The sequence below is a fragment of the Mauremys mutica genome, chromosome 8 (genome assembly GCF_020497125.1).
Source record: "Mauremys mutica isolate MM-2020 ecotype Southern chromosome 8, ASM2049712v1, whole genome shotgun sequence".
NCBI lineage: Eukaryota > Metazoa > Chordata > Testudines > Geoemydidae > Mauremys > Mauremys mutica.
The window spans coordinates 36,671,964-36,695,452 of NC_059079.1; the positions used below are offsets into that span (position 1 = coordinate 36,671,964).

Genomic DNA, 23,489 nt, shown 5'->3' on the forward strand with positions numbered 1-23,489 from the left:
GTTGGCCTAACTACAGTGCTCAGGGCATGAAATTTTTCACAGCCCTGAGTGACATAACTAGGTCAATCTAATTTTTAAGCGTAGACCAGGCTTTTAAGTATATTACATTTTAACTTAACAAAAAAATGGTTAAGGCATGGCTTGATTACAATTCACAAGTATCTGCATGGGGAATAAATATTTAAAAATAGGCACTTCGATCTAGCAGAGAAAGGTATTACAAGATCCAATGGCTGAAAGTTGAAGCTGGACAAATTCAGTCTGAAAATAAGGCATGCATTTTTAGCAGGGAGGGTAATTAATCACTGGAGCAATTTACCAAGAGTCATGGTGGATTCTCCATCATTAACAATTTTTAAATTGAGGTTGGATGTTTTTCTAAAATATGTGCTCTAGAAATTATTTTGGGGAAGTTCTGTGGCCTGTGCTACAGAGGATGTCAAACTAGATGATTACAACAGTCCCTTCTGGCCTTGGAATCCATGAAACCTTCCTTCTCCCTGCACATCATCATTTTGAGATTTAAGCCAGTCTGGAAATTCTCTTAGCTACAGTATTGTCTGCAAATAACTGCAGCCACTGGGACCTCCGGGGGGCTGTGCCTGCGGATAGTCAATGTAAACAAACTGGCGGCCCACCAGTGGATTACCCTGATGGGCCATGTGCTGAACGTTGCTGACCCCTGACCTATAGGAAATGGCCTAGGACTAGAAGGGTGGAGAGATGGATTCTAATCTCAGCTGTACCTCTGTCCTTCTCTGTGATCTTGAGCAAGTCATTTCACCTTTGTGTGCCTCTGTTTATCTCCCACCCTTTGCCTGTCTTGTCTACTTAAGCTTTAAACTCTTTGAGGCAGGGACAACGTCTCTCTGTGTGTTTGTACAGTTCCTAGCACATTGGGGTCCTGATCTAAATTGGGGCCTGTTAGTAATGTAATAGGGGCTAGAAAATGATAGGAGATGTGGAGAATTGTATGTAAAGGTTCTTGAGGAGTAGAGATTGTAGAGTATTGTGTCCTTAGGAAGCTGGTAGAAGTATGAACGGGGGCATGGGGGTATAGGCATTGGTGGTGACTTTGGAGCAGGATGGAGAAGGGAGAATCTCTGTGGTCTCTTCTGTACAGCACCATTGCCTAGACTGGTTCCTGAGCATATCAGTTTGTTTCATTTTGGGGGCTTTTTAAAAAAAACAACTAATGTTCGTTCATTTTAATTTACAGTACACCTGTAACACTGAGATACTCATGCAGCTCGGTGACTTTAGATTTCCTCCACATGGGCTAGGGTAAGAGAGTGCAACATAAGGCTGCATGTAACTTATTCCGGGAATTGAGAACACTGAGATGCAGAGCTGATTTTACAGACGCAGTAAATGACTGTATATCTTTGTACTAACATTTTGGCCAGCACAATGAGGAAAGTGTAACCACTTGATATTTTCTTTAAACCATCATTGTGCTGTGTTCAACAACACTGTCAGTCTTGTCACATTTTTCAGGCACGAGCACCAGGCAGAAAATATTGTTGAGCCCTTCTCTGCAAAAGTTACTGCTTCTGAAAAGAGACTGTAGTTATGGGTGTGGAGGGTCTCTAAAAGCCAGGCAAGTCAGGCTATGACTGCAGGTTAGTAATTGCTGAGTAATCTGAGGTTTTAGATTTTCCCTTAAGAAACGCTGAATCTCTTTAGAGAATGGCTGCGCTATGCCATTTTTTTTTAAAAGCAGAACTTCCTGATGAAGTAGCAACTGGGTCAGGATTTTATCCAAAACCATTAAAATCAGACCCTTAATATTATCTCAACATTCCTGTAGCAGGATGCAGTCCCAGAACATATCCCCTCCTCATGGCACTGCAGTCACCCTGCCTCAGTTTCCCTTCATCGGTGATGGTTCTCTGGGACTTCAGCATAGTTCAGCTGCTGAAGTGACCGTAATAATGAAAGTCCAAAGAAAAACACCACTCGCTCTAACCTCAGGCCCATGCTGGGCAAAGCCCCTTTTCATCTTCCAGCCCTTCAGGGTTCTAATCAATCACTTCTTCCTCCCCTTTACAGCAGGGGTCTCTGTACATTCTCCCAGGGTAATAGCATAGGGGGGACCCAGCCCCACCCTTTACTATCGGTTCCCTGCCATTGGAATGCTAGACAACTGGGCTATCTGTCCTGTAACTCAAACCCTTATTCACTCTCTTTCCCTCCCAGCACCTCTTCTTATGTACCTATGTATTCTCTCTGGAGAGTCTTTTCTCTCAGGTCTTTCCTAGTCCCAATTCTGGGCTTAAATATCCTCTCCCATGGGACAGACTGACCAGAGCCCTCCTTCCTTGGGCTGTACTGTAATCCTAGCAGGCTTCTCTCAGTCCCCAGCTTCCCCTTGGAACAAGATAACCGAGTCCTCATTCCTGAAGCTGTGCTTCGCTTCAGACAGCCCGGGATATCCATTTTAACTCATAGCTCTTCCCTGCATGTCTCTCATAGCTCCCCCTTTGACTGAGCTCAGAGTAGGTCTCTGACTCACACCTGGTCCCCATTCCCAGTTACAGTCTGCTAATTCTTCCTAAATACCAATTCTTAAAAGGGCCATTGCCCTTGAAGGGGAGAAACCACCGTACTACAATGCTTCCATACTGAAATTTGCTTTAAGTTTTAGGGTACTATAATGTAGTGGAAAGATTCATTACTGCTTTGTATCTTCTCTGTTGAGGGCTTCTCTGTTTCACTATATTTCAAGGATCCATTAAGAGGTGATATGCCTCGAAGTAGTATAGTACCAGTGGAAACAGATGCCTGGCATTCATAAAAATAATGCAGCATTGACATAACAGATTATATAACAGAGCAGTCTATATGCAGATGCCAGACACAATACCACAATAATTGTTAACCATGTTAACATGTAATTATGTTATAAACGACATATGTCTTAATAACTCCTTTTGTCCCAATGTTTATTGTCAATATATAGAATTTACTGTGAGGGTTTCAGCTCATATAATATACAATGTGTAATAAAAACAACTTGGCTGTTAACTCACCCACAATGTGGCTGCTACCTTACCCTCAATGTGTAAACGAGACCCACTTTTCTCTCATTTTAACTATGTGGACTCCAGCACTGGCAGGATGTGTGTGAGAGACAGGTAGCAGGAGATGAGGCCAGCTGCTTCTGTAAACCTCTCACCCAAAACAGCCTCAAGCCCTCCCAGTAGACCCCAAACTTGGATGGAGTAACAGCAAATCAAACTTCACCAAAAGACTTAAATGAGCTTTTAAAAGGTAAGTGGTAACTAATATCTTTTCAGGATTAGAATGCCCCTCACAGCCTGATTAATACAGACAGATATTTTCATATTAGCTGTGCAGTCAGCTTCAACGTTTGTATTTTTGACCATTAAAAGGTACTTACAGATCTGAAGGCAACAGAAAGTATTTTTTTCTCCATTAACAGGATAGCATCTGGAAACACTCCACCTTATTAAAGTTGATTATATTTATTGTTGTAATAATTCATTAATATTATTGGGTTTTGTGAATAAAAAATGATAAAGCTTATTTACTTGAACCCTAGTAATGAAAAACATTCATCCCTGAGATGAGCACCTGCATGCCAAGTGTCAGTCCAAAGCAAATTTTATTAAGAAAATTATAATCATTTCGTGAAAATATTTATTCTCAAATGGAAAAAAATAATGTCTTGTAACTATAATGGCACAGTCAGGTAACAATACAATGAATTTGTTACACTGAAGTGTATTGTTTTGTCAATACTATTAATCGATTAAATCCATCCAAAACGAATACCTGAAAAAAAATCTGCTGAAGAAATAGATTTACCATACAGTCTGTGCATTTACAATATCGCCAAAGAACAATATCAGTAAGAATAATTAAAAATTAAGAAGAATCTGTTACATTTGATCATACCTGTTCTAAACATTATTTTATTAGAGACTACAAAGATAAGGATTGTAATTCAATCACACAAAGAGAAATGCAAGCAACTGCTGTTCTTGCTTTTAATTTACTACTGTGAGCCTGCTTTTACCTTGTTTGCAATACTTGTGATAAATGACTTGATGTCTAGATTTGTTGGGCAGCTCTTCTGACAGGGGGCATCTGCACACTTTAAGCATCTAGGGAAAAAAAATTAATGAGTTAAGGAGACATACAGTACAAATACTGCCAATAGCATAAGTTTTTTTCATGTACAAATTGGTAAGTCTAAAAAATAATAATGCTTTACATTTCTATAGAGACTTCCATATAAGGATTTCAAAGTGCTTTGTAAACATTATTGAATTAACTCTCACAACAATATAGTGAGGTAAGTTTTATTATCCTCATTTTAAAGATGGGGATATTGAAGCATAGATATGTTAAACAAATAGCCTAAAGCCACACAAGAAGGCTGCGGTGAGCTAAAAAGAGAACTCTGATCTCTTTGGTTGGGTGTTTTAGCCAGAAAAGTAGCCTTCTTCTATAATAAGCAGATCCATAAAATCCACCATTCTGAATATGCAATCTATCGCTATATTACACATACAAATATGGTAAAAGAATGTTAAGACTGAAAAGTTAAGCACTCAAAAGATAGGAAATGCCACAATTTTTATTATCCATTGAACATTATTTGGGAGTCCTTGTGCCATGCACCGTTTTATTATATAATTATACTATTTTTTCCATTGGACCCCTGCCTTGTTCAGTGCACAGGATGGATGATGCTCACTAAATGAGTAGCTATTTGATTTTTCTCTTTATTTGTATTCCTTATTATTTTATTCTTCCTTATTCAATGCATGGGCACGGGTCTTATTTCCTAAATACCATTCAAACCCTGCTCTGAAGAGAATTATTAATTTCATCATAGGCCTTTCAATGGTATTCATCACTCTAGTATCTGCTTCACAAACAGTTAATATATCTTCACAATCTAAAAATATATTTTTTTCTAGACCTGGCTCTATAACAAATTCTTCTGTGATCTTACGCAAGGTCTGTGCCTTAGTTTTTCCAACTGTAAAACAGATGAAATTCATTAATGAAGTTCAATAGGTGTAATTGAGAGTATAATTTTGATAACTGAATAATCAGATATATAGAGTTTTACAATACTTTTATAGGAAAGGTGATAAAAATAATTCATGATTTATATGGCTCACCCTGTTTCGGTCCCAAGGAAGAATGGCTGCTAAATATTGGATCTCTTATTTTGTGCAATACAATTACTTTAATGAGTTAGTTTAAGATTTAGATAAAAGGACAAATTTTTACTTCTAAACTGTGGGTTTACAATCTGTGACTTCGGGAGTACAAATAATAACTCCTATGGCAACTTGCACTGAAATTGACTGGAGTTTTCAATGCATATCTGAGGGCAGAATGGGAACTTTTTTCCTCCATGACAAGTTATATTGTATAATAAAATACACAGACTTAAGTAGCAGTGATTAATGACCCATTCTTGCAAAGGCATCCATGTGGGCATACAGGTCTAAGTTCACCTCCACAAGTGCTTTTACAGGATTGGACCCTAAAGAATAATCTAGTTGATGCATGATTTTTAAAAAAGCAAGCATCAGCTAAAGAGTTAAAATGATATCCTGTTTTGATGAGGGGTTGGGTATTTTTTGTTTTTTGGGGTTTTTTTTTGGCCTTACACTTTAGTGAAATATCATAGACCAAATGCCATACTACTCAGAATTCATTTAATTATTCTGGATATTTTTCAGCATAATTATAAAAAGATGTCTATGTCAACTTACAGAAAATAGCAAAAATAAACATTTTTCAGGTCTAACACGGCTACAGCATTCCCAAATCTCCCATGATTATTTAGTAGTAAATATTACCATTATAGTACAGCCACAAGGATTAGGATCCCATTATGTTGGGTGCTGTACAAACATAGACAGAGATCATCCTAGTCGTAGGGGGCTTACAGTTCATTGGTTTGTTCCAACTGGTTGTAAAGTGAGTAAGAAAAGGAAATAGTTATAGCTTGTTACCTACCTCACCATGATTAGCAGTCAGTATTTTGTGGACATCATTTCAGAGATGAGTTAACTAGGAATTTGGAGAAGGATATGGTAATAGTTGTTTGGATTTTATAACAGAGTTTTTTTTCCATGCATTTGAAGAAGCATGGAAGAACAAGTGATCTTAGTACTCTAAGCAGACTTGATGGGAGCAAGGCTGCAGTATACAAGGCCAGAAAAGAAGAAGAGGTTGTAGTAATCGAGATGTGACACGATGAGGGCTTGTCTGACAGTTTTGGCTGTGTAGACAGAGAGGTGAGAACAGACTTCAGAATCATATGTAAGAAAAAAGCAGCCATTCTGCTATGTCTTTTCTCCACTGCTGCCCCAACTCAAGACAGTTTTTAAAATGCAATAGCTATTTAGGCAGGTCTGCGTGGACTACCCTTAAGACACAGTATATTTATATTAAAAATGAATAGAAAGGCCCCATGACAGGATAGCCAATGCATAGATTAATGGTTGTGTTTATTAAGTATCTTTACCAAATAATTTCTTTTTTATTATTATTGAGATGGTTCACAAATAACAGCTGTTGAAAACATCAGGTGTTAATGAGGCAGGGCAAAGCAAACCTGAATTATAGCTTTTTTGGGGGGTGGGGGGAGGCATGAATATGCCAGTAGGCTCACTCTGATAATAATACCATCTTCCAGTTTTCTGAGTGCTCTGCAGACTAAAGTGCATCAGGCTGCCATTAATCCCACTTATCACACTGACAGCTCAGTAATTACACTACTGCTATAGTCAGGTACTGTAGTCCTAATAAAATATCAGCCACTGCACGGAATGCATGCTGGTGAGATGTTTTATTAAACTTGGGGGGTTGATCATCAAGTGACATTAGTGTTGACCTATTTTTCTATTTGACAATAAATTATCCTTTGACCATGCCATAATAGATATTATAGAGTGCTTTTACTGTACCAAACAGCAAAGGTACTGCATTCCAATGAGCTAGGCAAATGGCATAAATAAAATAGTAGAAATGCATGCCAGAATATCATTACCTAAATTGCTTTAAGTGACTGATACTGTGAAAAATCAGAGACAGTACTGTACTTAGGGGAATATGCCAACATTTGCTGTAAACCTCAATACTACATATATTTTCCCTTATGTGCCAGCATTATAAATTAATGGCAAAGATTACACTTTTGTTTTACCTTGCCTCTTTTGAAATTCCCCTTTACTTTGTGAAAGCCCCTTTTACTTTTCAAAGGCACTCTGTTATTATGTATTTGGTTTAAAATGCACTATAAGCAACAAAATCAGTAAATAAAAATTCTCCAATCCACTTGTCACAACTAATGCATTTAAATGTATAACAATACATTCACATTTTAAAATAAAGCAAAATGGCCTTGATTTATTTTTTTATCAGTGGTAATATCTGTCGTAGAGAAAACAAAAATTTAAACCCATATACATATTTATATTTAGGCATATCTAAATCACATATATAAATTAACATACTTACATCTTTGTAATAATGAAATACAACAAACTCTTCCAGTTATCAATACATGTTAAACACTTTCTCCCCCCATCTGTCCTTGGAATGACAATTAAATCATTGAGAAAGACATAAAAGTTCTATGATACTGTATTGTTTTAAAAGACGAGGGCTATTCACTATTCTGAGAGCCAGCTCAAGACCTATGTACTACTTAAGCACCACTAAAACCTTATTTTGAGACCTTATGTGGCATTCCACACTAGACTGAGTTTTACTCCTGGTAACCTATATTTAAAACATTTCATAAGGGACAAGGCCAGGAGTGGATTTACCATGAAACAAACCATGTGGTGGCATGGGGCCTCCAATGACAGGGGACCCCCAAAATGCAGGACAAATCTCATCTGACAACCTGCTCCTGAGTCTCAGTCGGCGGCGCAGCAGGGCTCAGGCAGGCACACTGCTTACATACCATGGCTGGTGGCCCCACGCCACTCTTGGAAGCAGCGAGCTGCTGGCACATTTCCGTGCACTCCTGGCGGGGGGGGGGAGGTGGCACCGTGCGCTGCCCCCACCCTGGGCAATGCACGGAGACCCGCTGCCCTTCTCCCTCCCAAGGGGCATGCAGAGATGTGCCAGCAACACTAAGGCGGCTCCCTACCTGCTCTGCCTCCCTTTCTCCACGCCATGCCGCTCCCGGAAGTGGCCGGCATGTCCCTGCAGCCCCCGGGGGCGCGTGTCTCAGTGCGCTGCCCCACCCCAAGTGCCGACTCTGCAGCTCCTATTGGCCAGAAACTGTGGCCAAAGGGAGCTGCGGGGATGGTGCCTGGGGGCAGCGGCAGGCAGAGACCCCCTGCCCCGCCCCGCACCTAGAAGCCGCTGCCGGAGGAGGTGTGTGTGCTGGTTGCTTTAGGAGCCATGCTGCCCGAGGTAAGCGCCGACCTCCTGCCCCTCTCCTGCACCCTAACCCCCTGCCCCAGCCCAGAGCCCGCACCCTGCACCCAAACTCCCTCCCAGAGCCTGAACCCCACACCCCCTCCTGAACCCCAACCCCCTGCCCTAATCAAGGTACCTCACTTTATTTTCATTTACTTCCCATTACTTAGAATATAGAAGGAGGAAGAAAAAAATAATGAAAAATGGGAGGGGAGATAAGAGAGAATGTTCTTTTTCTTGGCTGGGTCCTGAGAGAGGGCCCCAAAAATGAAGCTGCACACAGGGCCCCACTAACTCTAAATCCACCACTGGCCAAGGCAGAAGACATGAAAATAGTCATTTGAAAAGTTGCAGCTCAAAAGAATGTGAAGCAATCAACTCAGAGAGAAGAGAATGTATTGTGTTGATATCACAGCAACTGAGACAAAATATATTATATAGAGAGAAAATTACACATTTGAAACATAAATGTACTCCAAAACCCCAATCATTAATCCCACCTTAGATAAGATTCCATTTGCATTCTCACTTTTGAAGTAGGCACAGGTATACTAATTGTCCTGTGTGAATAAAGCTAGGTATAAAACATCTATATCAATTAACCATTTTTTGCAAAGTATTTACACAAGAGAATGCTCTGTTGTGTAGCTTTATTTAGTGTTATAGGGTCATTGAAATGTAGATCTAGAAGGGGACATTGAGAAGACATCAAGTCCAGCCCCCTGAGATGAGCCAGGATCAAGTAAACCTAGACTATCCCTGACTGGTGTTCATCCAACCTGTTCTTAGAAACCTTTGAGGATGGGGATTCAACGACTTCCCTTGGAAGCCTATTTCAGAGAATAACTGCCCTTATAGTTAGAAAGTTTTTCTTAATATCAAACCTAGATTTCCCTTGCAAGATTAAATCCATCACTCCTTGTTCTACCTTCAGTGTATATGGAGATCAATCAATCACAGTCCTATTTATAACAGCCCTTGACATTTGTGAAGACTTATCAGGTGCCCCTTTAGTCTTCATTTCTCAAGACTAAACGTGCCCAGTTTTTAACGTTTCCTTATAGGCAGTTTTTCTAAAACTTTTATCATTTTTGTTGCTGTCATCCAGACTCTCTCAAATTTGTGCACGTCTTTCCTAAAGTGTTGTGCCCAGCATTTGATTTTTCCTTCCTAAGTGAAGTATTTTGCACTTGGAACTTCATCTTGTTCAATTCAGACCAATTCTCCAATTAGTCGAAGATCTTTTGAACTCTAATTCTGTCCTCCAAAATGCTTGGAACTCCTCCCAACTTGGTGTCATCTGCAAATTTTATAAGCATATTCTTCACCCCATTATCCCAGTCATTAATGAAAATATTGAATAATACCAGACCCAGGACTGATCCCCGTGGGACCAAACTAGTTATGCATTCTCAGTTTGTCAGCAAACTATTGATAACTACTATTTGAGTAAGGTCTTTCAACCAGTTGTGCACCCACCCCACAGCAAATTCATCTAGACCATATTTCCTTAGTTTGCCAATGAGATATCAAAAGCTTTACTAAAATCAAGATATATTATGTGTACTACTTCCTTCCATCCACTAATGCAGTAACCTTGTTCCCCTCCCCCCCACCCAAAAAAAAATAGGTTGGTTTGGCATGATTTGTTCTTGACAAATCCATGCTGGTTATTTCTTATACTCCTATTATCTTCTAGGTGCTTACAAACTGATTGTTTAATAATTTGTTCCAGCATCTTTCCAGGTATCAACCTTAGGCTGACTGGTCTATAGGTCCCAGGTTTTCCTTTGTTCCTCTTTTTACAGACAGGTACTACGTTTTCCCTTCTCCAGTCCTCTAGGATTTCATCCATCCTCCATGAGTTCTCCAGGATAATTGCTAATGGTTCTGAGATTCCTTGAGCTAGTTCCTTAAATTCCCTAGAATGAATTTCATCAGGCCCTGCCTATTTGAATACCTCTAACTTATCCAAATATTCTATAATCTGTTCTATCCCTATTTTGGAATCCTTGCATTCCTTCTTCATTTTGTTAATAGTAATTGTGATGAGTATCTGGTCACTATTAACCTTTTTAGTGAAGACTGAAGTAAAATAGGCATTAAACACCTCAGCTTTCTTGATGTCATGAGTTATTAGCTCTCCTTGCCTGCTAACTAGAAGACCTATGCTTTCCTTTGTCTTTCTCTTGCTCCTAATGTCTTTAAAGAACCTCTTCTTATTGCCTTTTATGACCCTTGCTGCGTATATCCCATTTAGTGTCTTATCATTTCTGATTTTCTCTCTACATGTTCGTGCTATTCTTTTGTACTCCTCCTTAGCAATTAGTCCAACTAATCCTTCCACTTTTTTGTAGGTTTTCTTTTTGATTATCAGGTCATTAAAAAGCTCTTGGTGGAGCCATATTGGCCTCTTACAATTCTTCCTATCTTTCCTTCACACTGGGATAGTTTGCAATTGTGCCTTTAATATTATCTGCTTGGGAATCTGCCAGCTTTCCTGGACTATTGTTTCCCTGAGATTTTCTTCCCATGGGACTTTACTTATCAGTTCTGAGTTTGTTAAGTCTGCTTTTTTAAAGTCCATCATCCTTATTCTCCTGCTCTCACATGTTCCTTTCCTTAGAATCATTAAATCTATCAGTTCATGATCACTTTCACCAAAATCGCCTTCCACCTTCACATTCACAACCAATTCCTCCCTGGTGGTCTGAATCAGGTCTAAAATGGCTGTCTCTCTGGTTACTTCTTCCAATTTCTGAAACAAAAAGTTGTCCCCAATACATTCCAAGAACTTATTGGAAATTTTGTGTTTTGCTGTATTACTTTACCAACAGAAATCTGGGTAATTAAAGTCTCCCATTACCACCAGGTCTTGTGTTTTGGACATTTCTGTTATTTGTTCTAGAAATGCCTCATCCCTCTTGTTGCTTCTATAACCCTATAGTAATTTTCCATGTCGCCAACATCATCTAACCCTCTGTTAAGGGAACATGTTTTATGCTTTCCTGTGGGCTTTTGTCACCTGCCCCTGTTGAACCTAGTTTAAAGCCCTCCTCATTGGCAAGTCAGTGCATGAAGATGCTCTTCCCCTTCTTGGCCAGGTGAACCTCATCGCTTCCCAGGAGACCTTCTTCTGGTAACAACATCCCATGGTCGAGGAAGCCTAAGCCCTCGTCAACACCATCTGCACAACCATGCATTCATCTCCAGGATGTGTAAGGGCCCTTACCCTCAACCGGTACAATAAACAAGAACACAACTTGCACTCCCAATCCCTTCACCCTTGCTCCTAGAGCTCTGCAGTCACTGGTGATCTGCTCAGCGCCATACCTGGCACTGTCATTATTGCCCACATGGATGAGCAGCATGGGGTAGTGGTCAGAGGGACTTTCTGTAACATCTTGGTCATGGGCTCCTGAGAGACAGCACACTTCCCAGGCACCACATCATATAATTGTGTAATGACAGATGCCCACATGTTCCAACATAATACACATGCAAAAACTTGGACTTTCAATTTCTTATTTAGAAAGGTCAAGTATTTGTGTACACACACACACACGTATATTCACATTGATCAATGTAGCTATTCTGAATTTGCACCAGCTCAGGATCTGGTCCACTAGCTTTAAGAGAAGTGTAAGCTACTCATTCATCTCAAAAAATGTTCACTTTGAAGCCTAATCATGACAACTTTATATGTCAGCATTCTTCCTAAGAACTCTGAGTGTCTGGGACCACTTTCTGAATGAGTTCCCTGAACTTTGAACAGGAGAGGAGTAACATGGTGAAAAATATGAGATACTTCTTTCAAAGGGACAGTCTTAGTGAGGAGAGAGAGCTTTACTGCCCTCTTCCCTAAGAGAAACAGGCCACCACGGAGCTTCCTAACTCATGTCTTCCCTCTGCAATTGTATCCTTTGGCTTTTAAGAGTTCTCTTGTGGCTTTTCGAGGTTAGCTGTCTTCTTCCCCTCTTATTGTTCCTCCAATAGCAACTGGGGTGATCGTAATCAGGTACCTGTGGACAGGGGCGGCTCTATGTTTTTTGCCGCCCCAAGCATGGCAGTCAGTGAGCCTTTGGCGGTGTTTCTGTGGGAGGTCTGCTGGTCACGCGGATTCAGCGGCAGTTCAGAAACGCCGCCGAAGGCTGCCTGACTGCCACCCTCACACTGACCAGCAGACTGTCCCCCGCGGTTTGCCGCCCCAGGCACGCGCTTGCTGTGCTGGTGCCTGGAGCTGCCCCTGCCTGTGGAGGGAGAAGAAGATCAGCTTTTGCAATCCTTTCCCACACATCCATACACACAGATGCCTAAATGTAGAGATAGCAAGATACACTGCTGAAACCTTGAAAAGGGAGAAGACAGGGATCTACTGCTGCAACTCCCAAGCCCGACTCATGGAGAAGATCCGCTGCTTTTGCTTATGGCAGAAGATTACATTGGGGCCTGTAATGAAATAAGGATGGGACTGAGACAGTATGTGTACAGTAGGGAGTGAAGTTCAGGCTTGACTCCACAAACAATTAGATCATGGCAAGCTGGGGTATGACTCTTGCTGGCAATAGTCTGCCGTGGGCTAATTGTTCATGCACAACCTGCTGCTGCACGTTAAGCATTCATTAGAGCACTCTGGCCTAGTCCTCTTTGAAACAAACTGTTAATGCGCATCAGCAGGGTGCACTCAAACCAAAAATTGGTGCTGGGTGGTTAGCACTCTTCCCTATGAGCTAGTACAAAACCAATATACATCTCTAGCAATATTAGGACCCCTTGATTCTGGAGCTGCCACCTTATCTTTTGGACAAAACATAACTGAAGTTCCAACTATTTCAAGGTTATTAAATGAAAGGTTCCATGCTACTTTTCTGTAGTGTCCAAGTGTGGTTCTGTTATTTAAACTTTTAGAATAGACTCGGGATACATTTCCAAGATTTCCTCTGCAGCCACGAGGGCTAGAAAGGTCTCTCATTTTAAAAAACAGAAATCTGAGAGTCTCATTGTAGCAAGCTTCATGGAATGTGAAGGGAGCAGTACAAGTTGAAAGAGGGAAGAGTTTGGAGGAACATCAGGAAGTGTACAAGGCTGGAATACCAGCAGCAGATGCAGCATCTCTGTAAATAGCTCTGTTAATAAAGTTTAGTTTTAGAAACATGAGTCCTCATGTTATTACCCAGCATGTGGTATACAAAACACTCATGAAATAACATGACTCCAGGTGGTGAGGGTTGAAGAAAAACATCAATCATGAAAGTTGGCAAGACTGTTTCTGCTTTCCCCAAAAACAGGACTCCCTGAACAGCACTCACATCTCTTCCCCCACCTAGAACTCCACAGCCCTTCTACCTTCCCAAAAACCTTCAGCTCTCCTGCACACTATTACCCTTTATCCATTCAGTCTCCCCCTACCTCCTGTAGATGTTTGTCTGCCTCCTGCAGTCTCACACATGCTGGAGGATCCAGCCATAGTGCGGAACAGGAGGAGTGTGCCCCTTTGTTCTCCCTTCTCATTTATCTGAGACAAGGTGGTCAGAGGGAGGAAAGGTGAAGGGAAGCAAGCAGCAGAAGCAGAGACAAACAGGAATTTGCTGCTGGCTGCAAAAAGAAGAGGCAGCAGCAAGCTGAATTTCTCTGCTGCCAGGAGATAAAAAATGCAAGGATTATGGGGAAGCGGGGGAAAGCCCTCCTCAGAGATGAGAGCTGATCTTGGGAGACTGTGAAAGTGAATATGCCTACATGAGCCATATAGAAATAGAACCTAAATCTCTCCCTCCACCCATGGCACTTCTTTCCTCTTTCTCGCTACTGGCTCCAGTACTCCCTGCCTGACCACTTTTTTTATGCTTCCTCCCTCCTCTTCTCAATTTCATTTCTGTGTCTCTCTTGAGATCTAGGAACTTTCCCCTCCCTTCTGTATCCCCTTGGCTCTCTCCCCACATCCTGCAGTCTCTGTTATCAACTCATCTGGGCTCCCCCTCCTCTTTCTTTCACAGAGTATCTCCTCCACCTTGCTTACAATGTCTCCTTTATTCCACTGTGGTCCCCCTTCTCCTTGTCTCCCTTGAACTTCTTCCCTCCTCACCTGTGGTTACCCTCTTTGCAACCCTGGGGTTCCATCCTTTGATCTTCGACCTTTCTTGTCTCTCTTGCTCATTAGGGGTTTCTTTCCTTCTTTTACCTTTCTCTACTCTACCATCCCTAGGGTTTCTCTCCGTGTCTCAAGCCAGTCTAACTCATTGAGTCTCCCTCACTCACTCATTCTACCTCCATCCTCTTCTTTCCTGCCACCAGGAATCCCTTAATATCCTGCTTCCAGACCTAACTACACTATGCTTCTGCCTCAGCATGCCACAGTCCCTATAGTTCCCTTTGCACCAGCTCCTCCTAACCATCAGCATTCCTTCCACACCTGTGCCTTAGTTCTTCCTGCCCTCATGTCCTCCCAAGGCTCTGACTCTGGTAAGCTCCCCAGCAACATCTCCTATACCTGCCTGGCTCTGTCTTCTCTGCGTCTGTGCTCAGACTAGGGGAAGAGGCAGAGAGCTAGCTGCCTCACTGCAGCTACTGCTGGCAGGAGACGAGAAGTAAAGTGCTGAGAATTTCTCTCAAAACCCTACTCAGTTCTGGAAATTCAGCCTGGAGAAGTTGCAAGGAGTACGTTGGGAGGCAGTACTCCTAACACCTAGCTATGGTGATAGGTCTGGTCCTAGCCAAATTCCATAATAGGTAATTATATTCTGCCTCTTTGAATTTCTTCTGCCATTTCATTCAGATGCAGTATTATTTTCATCTTATCTCACACTGTAATGTACTGTTGAAGTATTGTCTCAAAGACTACCAGGTTTCAGAGTGGTAGCCATGTTAGTCTGTATGAGCAAAAACAACGAGGAGTCCTTGTGGCACCTTAGAGACTAACAAATTTATTTGGGCATAAGCTTTTGTGGGCTAGAACCCACTTCATTGGATGCATGAAGTGAAAAATACAGGAGCAGGTATAAATACATGAAAGGATGGGGGTTGCTTTACAAAGTGTGAGGTCAATCTAATGAGATAAATCAATGAACAGCAGGATACCAAGGGAGGAAAAATAACTTCTGAAGTGGCAAGAAAGTGGCCCATTACAGAGAGTTGACAAGAAGGTGTGAGTAACATGTTTCACTCTCTTCACTTTTTTTCATGTATATCAATTATTTCCTTTTACTTCTGTAAAGTGGTTTGCAATGCTTCAGAATGAGGAATGTTCTATAAATGAATTAATTAAAGGAAATCAGAATGGATTAAGGCATTTTGTAGCAAGCAGCACAGATATCGTGCCAATGCAGAAGAGAACCAGTATCCTTCAGATGTATCAGAAATCACTACAACAACTTTTCTCAAATATAATGGAAGTCATACCCATTGTGTTATGGTTTGTCACAGATAGTGCTTGTAAACAAGTACGTTACAAAAACAGTTTAAATTTCTATTAGCAAATATGTGTGGCTTATTAAGCAAATCAATAATATAAAATGTTATAATAGTGTTTTTAGTATGATCACAGCTGAAATCCATGTTTAGTACCTTTCTCCCTCTCTCGCCTCTTCCCCTGCATCCGATTCCCTCTTTTGAAGTTTTAGGAGGGTCATTTTATTAGTGTTGTTTTTAATATAGATTTTGTTTTTGTAATCTATTTATTACATATTGCTCTACAGCACCCTGAGCTCCTTGGCTTTATAAATAAAATTATTATGATAATATGTCTCATAAATAAAAAATGCTCCTATGTGAAGGAATATAATCCACTCAGTTTATGTATCGGTGTCTTCCAGTGAATGTCACAAATCTACATGCTACTCCCCTTGAGTGTTAGATTTTGTATTTGAATAGCTGAGGTATACAGTTCCTGACAAGTATGTACAAACTCATGTACTCACAAAGCTTCCTTTTGCCAACCCATCTATGCCCTCTTATGTTCAGTTATGATTCCACCTTAGGGCTCTATAACTTCAAGTCAAAAAGTGAGTTTGAGATCTACTACTTCAGGTGGTACATTTTTCTATTGCTGAGGGCATGCTCAAATGACAACACAGATTCACTACCAGATTGATATGCTACAAGTTTAACTGAATTGCAATGCAGTTTGCTTAGAATAGCTGAAAATGCCATAACTGCACTGAATTACAATTACAGAAAAACTCATGTATATCCAAGGGCCGGAAATCAAAGATGCTCTGAAAAAGATAGTGCTTTGGTTGCCAGTCTCACATTTTCTTCTATTGTTAAAACTGTTGGAAAGATCTATTGTTCTCTCCTGCACTGTTGGTTGGGAATTTTTCAACTAAACATTTTTTAGTCAGAAATGCAGATTCAGTGAAACAAAAACTTTTATGGAAAAATACTAGTTTCAGCGAAACTCTTGTTGGGAAAGGGAGGGAATTTCTGGAGTGGAGGGAGGAGAAGAGAGCGGCACCCACCCCAGAATAGACTGGTGCTTTGGGTAGTCACCTGGGATAGGGGAGATCCAGTTTCAAGTACTTGCTCTGCCTACTTCAGACCAAGTATTGAACCTGTGTCCTAAGCCTAGGTTACTCCCCGTAACTGCTACCTATAGGGTCTGGGGCTCTCTCTCTCTCTCTGGTTCAATGAGCATTTATTTATTTATACAAAGTTGAACTGCTCCAACAGAAGAAACTGAGAGTCAAATTCTATAGACCAGTGTAGGAGACCCACATGGGATGTGGATATGAATCAGGCAGAGGAAGGACTTGAATCTCAGTCTCCCAGATCCCAGGTGACTACCCTAACCACCATGCTGTTAGCTATTGTGGGTTTGTTTGTTCACTTGCTCTCTCGTCCTCCCTCCCTCCCTCCCTCGCACCGACAAAGACCAGGGGACCAATTCTGATCTTATACTAATTTTACATCAAGGAACTTATATAATTGTTTTCAGTGGAATTATACCTGATTTACATCTCCAGACATTTTTTTATAATTTTAAAAATGACTTAAGAGGGGAAAACAATTGAATTTAACAGAGTAAAAAAAGTATGGGGTAAATTTTCAGAAAAATGACCTATCTTTCTCAAGCTTTATTCACATCTTCCTTTTCATACCTGAAGTCCTGGCTAGTTGCATCCCCAACTGTGTATTACATGAGTAGTAAAACGTGCAGATATTGATGTTTGTGCCTGTAGCTCATTTTGAGGGTGCCAATTGCATTCATAAACAGGGACTCCAGGCCTAAACTTGGCTGATATTATACCAGTTATAGTCCTTTCTGACTGAATGGACCTGCACTTTATGGGAGGAAGATAAATTAGCTAGATGACTTCTTGCCATTAGTCTAAAAACAGAAAGAACTCTTCCATTATTTGTAACATGAAAGGTTGTAAAAGATGAGAACCAGAATGTCTGTGAAAGTCTAAATGCTTTAAACGTTGTTAATTTTAAACATTACTATTTTTCCTGTTTAATATTAAGAATGTAATTGTACTTTTCTAGGAAGATAGATCATACTCTAATTTTTATTAAACTGTATGTTAATACTTCTATACACATTTCCAGAGCATAGCGTCACATGTAGTAAAACACTTAAATGAATCAAACTATACCACAGAATCTCTATGGATAGAAATTCCATGCTTGAATAATGAGGAGTATATCAGTAGAAATATACAACCAACCAGCTGACCAGGATGATGATGGTGGTTGTGAAATGCTCAGGGAGATTAGGGAAGCTATAAAAAATAGAAAACCCCAAAATAATGGAAGATTTCAACTATCCCTATATTGACTGGATACATGTCACCTCAGGATTGGGATGGGATTCGGAGATAAAATGTCTACGTACCACTAGCGACTGCTTCTTGGAGCTAGCCCTTGAACTCACAAGAGGGGAGGTAATTCTTGATTTAGTCCTAAATGGAGTACAGGATCTGGTACAAGAGGTCCATATAGCTGAACCACTCAGTAATAACGACCATAATGTAATTATATTTAACATTCGGAGGGGGGGGTGGAGATACCAAAGAAATGCACCACAGTAGTAGTTAACATCAATAGGGGAACTAGACAAAAATGAGGATGCTAGATAAATAAAACTGAAAGGAGCAGTAAGAAGAGTGAAATGCCTGCAAGCTGCATAGAAACTTTTTAAAAACACCATAATAGAGGCTCAAACTAAAAGCATACCCCAATTAAAAAAAATAAAAATAAGAGGACCAAAAAAAAATGCCGCCGTGGTTAAACATAATAAAACAGGCAGTTAGAAGGGTGAGGGGGGGAATCCTTTACAAATTGGAAGTAAAACCCTACTGAAGAAAATAGAAAGTACCAACAAATATAAACTTTGGCAAGTCAAATATAAAAGTATAATTAGGCAGGCCAAAAAAAGAGTTTGAAGAATAACTAGCAAAAGGCATAAAAAACTAACAGAAACATTTTTAAGTACATCAGAAGTAGAAGCCTGTCAAACAGTCAGTGGTGCTATGAAAGCACTCAAGAAAGAAAAGGCCACTGCCAAGAATCTAAATGAATTCTTTGAAAAGAAGGCTGAGGGGAGATATGATTGCCCTCTATAAATATATCAGGGAGGGAGAGGAATTATTTAAGCTAAGTACCAGTGTGGACACAAGAACAAATGTATAGAAACTGGCCATCAGGAAGTTTAGACTTGAAATTAGATGAAGGTTTCTAACCATCAGAGGAGTGAAGTTCTGGAACAGCCTTCCAAGGGGAGCAGTGGGGGCAAAAGACATATCTAGCTTCAAGACTAAACTTGATACGTTTATGGAGGGTATGGTATGATGGGGTAGCCTAATTTTGGCAATTAATTGGCCTTTGACTATTAGCGGTAAATATGCCCAATGGCCTGTGATGGGATGTTAGATGGGGTGGGATCTGAGTTACTACAGAGAATTCTTTCCTGGGTATCTGGCTGGTGAGTCTTACTCACATTCTCAGCTTTAGCTGATCGCCATATTTGGGGTCAGGAAGGAATCTTCCTCCAGGGCAGATTGGCAGAGGCCCTGGGGAGTTTTTGCCTTCCTCTGCAGCGTGGGGCATGGGTCACTTGCTGGAAGATTCTCTGCACCTTGAAGTCTTTAAACTATGATTTGAGGACTTCAATGGCTCAGACATAGGTTTGATACAGGAGTGGGTGGGTGAGATTCTGTGGCCTGCATTGTGCAGGAGGTCAGACTAGGTGATCATAATGGTCCCTTCTGACCTTAAAGTCTATGATTCTATGAATCAGTCATCACTGCAGGGGATATGAGGGGAAAACAGTGTCTTCAGTGTGGTGATTTATGTGACAAATCTGAGGAACTGACACAAACTGAGGTGTCAATAGAGGAAGTTTTGAAACAAATTGATAAATTAAATAGTAATAAGTCACCAGGACCTGATGGTATTCACCCAAGAGCTCCGAAGGAATTCAAATATGAAACCATAGAATTACAAACTGTGGTATGTAGCCGATCACTTATATCAATTTCTGTACCAGGAACTGCCGGAAAGATCTGTACAGGAGTCCAGGAAAGTTAATATTATGTAGATTTTTAAAAAAGGCATTAAAGACAATCCTGGCAGTTGAAGGCCTGAAGCTTAGCTTCAGTACCAGGCAAACTGGCTGAAACTATAGAAAAGAACAGAATTATCAGACACATAGATGATCATGATATCTTGAGGAAGAATCAAAACTGCTTTTGTAAAAGGAAATCGTGCCTCACCAACCTATTAGAATTCATTCATGGAGTCAACAAGAATATAGATAACTGTGATCAATTGATATAGTGGACTTGGTCTTTCAAAAAGTCTTTTACAAGGTCCCACCACAAAGGCTCTTCAGCAAAGTAAGAGTCATGAGATAAGAAAGAGGTAAGGGAATAAAACACTGGAAACAAAGGCTAGGACTAAATGGTCAGTTTTCAGAGTGGAGAGAGGGAAACAGTGGTGTCCCCCCGGGATCTACACTGTAAGTAGTGCTACTCAACATATTCCTAAATATTCTGGAACAAGGGGTGAACAGTGAGGTGGCAAAGTTTGCAAATGATACAAAATTACTCAAGATAGTTAAATACAAAGCTGACTGTGAAGAGCTACAAAGGGATCTCACAAAACTGGCTGACTGGGCAACAAAAAGGGAAATGAAATTCAACGTTGATTAATACAAAGTGACGCATATTAGAAAACATAATTCAACCTATACATAGGTCTAAATGGGCTGTTGCCATTCAAGGAAGAGATCTTGGAGCATTGTGGATCATTCTCTGAAAACATTTGCTCAATGTGCAGCTGCAGTCGAAAAAAAGCTAACAATGTTGGGAATCATTAGGAAAGGGATAAATAAGACAGAAAATATAATAATGCCACCATAAACATCCATGCTACCCACACCTTTGCAAAATCCATGCTACACTACACCCCTTCACAAAAAAAGATAGATTAGAATTGGAAAAATGTACAGAGAAGGGCAACAAAGATGATTAAAGGTGTGGAAGAGCTTCCACATGAGGAGAGATGAAAAAGACTGAGACTGTTCAGGTTAGACAAGAGACAACTCAGGGGGGAAATGATAGAGGTCTATAAAATCCTGAATGGTGTGTCAAAAGTGAATAAAGAAGTGTTAGTTACGCCTCCACCTAGCCCAAGAACCAGGGGTCACACAATGAAATTAAAAGGCAGTACGGTTAAACCAAACATAAGGAAGCACTTCTTCATATAATGCACAGTCAACCTATGGAACTTATCCAGGGGATGTTGTGAAGGCCAAAAGTATAACTGGGTTCAAAAAAAGAATTAGGTAAATTCATGGAGGATAGGTCCACCAATGACTAATAGCCAAGGTGGTCAGGGATGCAACCCCATGCTTTGTGTGTTCCTAACCCTTTGACTGCCAGAAGCTGGGGCTGGACACCAGGGGATGGATGATACAATAATTGCCCTGTTCTCATTCTCTCTGAAGCATCTGGGACTAGCCCCTGCCAAAAGAAAAGATTCTGGGCAAGACAGACCATTGTTCTGTCCAAGTATGGCCATTCTTATGTTTGTAATATAAACTTTAAAAAATATACTAACAACAATACAACTCATCTCTTTTTGATCTAGACATGATTAACCTTCAAAAGTGGTTAACATTTTTTAATCTGGTACTGACCTGGAAATAGTAATTGTCTGAACTCTGTAAAACAACTAATAATTCTAGCCACCCTGAGAACACAGTCTATGAATATTTTATTGAGTGTTATACCTAACTTGTATGTATACTTATAATGCATACACACACTCTCTCTCTCTCTCTCTCTCTCTCTCTCTCTCTCTCTCACACACACACTATATAAACTATTGGTAACTAAAAAGTGTTATTTAGTTAGAAATGAAGATGTACTCTTCTAAATTCCTTGGCATACAGCACTTTCCATCTCCCATACCAAGCATTTGTGGTTCAACCACACCAAGCTTTACAGAGTTTTTAAACCAGTATACTGGTGATCACCATAATAGCAGTCCCTTTCATATAGGAGACAATTGTTACATGATGTTCAAGTTCCTTTTTAATTCTCTACAGACAGACAGTTTAGGTTGACAAAAATGACAGTTTTTATTATAGCTTTGCCGGTACACAATAATCTTTTTTTCACCTGGACTATTCTCCCAGCAGTCTTATAGACTTTTTGACTTGTATCAAGGATCATTTCTAGTACTCTTAGGAAAGAAGAATTATGTGGCATTATCCATATGTCACATGAATTATATTTTCAAATTTTGAAACACCTGTTGTCTCAATGACAGTGGAACTCCTTAAGGACTCAATTCAGAGGGAAAAAAAAGAATTACTCTTCTGCAAGTTAAGTCACAAACATTTTTCTGTACTAGAGAACCTGCATCTTGTATGCCCCACTTGCAAAGAAATATTGTTCTGTACAATATGCCATTAACTTCAGAAGCTTACATATAATCTCTCTATTTATGCAGGAAACATTATTTAACACTAACATTTAGTGGGAAAAGATCCATCAATTTAATACTCTAATGAACTATGATAAAGTTTAATGTAACTGAAATCTATAAATTGCAAATTTAATAAAATGGCATCAGTTAAGGTTTAAAAATATTGAAGGGACTGATTTCCTTAATACAGCACCACAGAGACCACAAAGACCATACATGGAGACTTCATACTTAGTACAGGAACTCATGCATGCCAGTAATGCCACTCAAATGAATATGTAAATCTCTAATTCAAAGATTACTTGTGAGAGTAAGGCTTCAGGAAGGGCTGGAGCAGCAGGATAAGATAATGTTTCTTTGTTTTGTATTTGAGGGCCAAACAATTCACTGGGGAATCACCAGTCCTCCCCTTCCAATCACCAACAACATGTCTTTCAGCAACTGATTCAGCTGTGGACCCATCTTCTATAGGAGATTATGCTTATCCTGAATATAACCATTTTCACCAAATACTACAAACTCCTCTTCTTTGCTAAAGCAGGTAAGACAGAAGGACAGGAATCTTTTCTGAATTTCACTAGACACCTCAGCATGTAGATTCAAGTTTTTGGGAAGGCACATAGACACTACCATGATGGGCACTATAGAAAACACACAGATGCATGTTCGCTACTTGACTGGAGTCTTAGAAGGGACAAGAGAGTGACTGGCTTACAAAACTTCAAGGTTTCTGGCCAAGATTGTGGAGAGGCAAAGGCTAGCCAGCAGAACCATAAAACATCTGGAGTCCATTAGCCTCTCAGGAAGCCAATCTGGAGCACATAAAAGAAAATGCAAGCTAACAATGGTGATTTTGGATAAAGAAGGTGTGCTTCTCACAGAAATACACTCCTAACCTTCAACATATACCTGCTTTGTTTGCAATCTATGTAAAGCCTTTCCCCTTCAGAGCAGAAAGTAAAAGACTTTTGCAATATGGTTAAAAGGTTTGAATTTTGCCTTCTGTTATGATTATTGGGTCTAAACATTTCTTAATTATAAGATCAACTGTAAAACATATATGAAAATTCATAAGATATCACAATAACCTGTAACTTTTTCCTTGCTTGGGAATTACCCATGGAAAATAG

General features: G+C 40.2%; 1 protein-coding gene across 2 annotated transcripts in view; it reads right to left on the reverse strand.

Moving 5' to 3' along the window:
* The window catches only part of DPYD (dihydropyrimidine dehydrogenase), a 588,030-nt gene that overhangs the window by 376,772 nt on the left and 187,769 nt on the right, over window positions 1–23,489 (reverse strand). For both annotated transcript variants that reach the window (XM_045026686.1, XM_045026687.1), the window contains one exon: window positions 4,043–4,130. In XM_045026686.1, coding sequence (XP_044882621.1) covers window positions 4,043–4,130 — 88 coding nt within the window. The remainder of the gene's footprint in view (window positions 1–4,042; window positions 4,131–23,489) is intronic.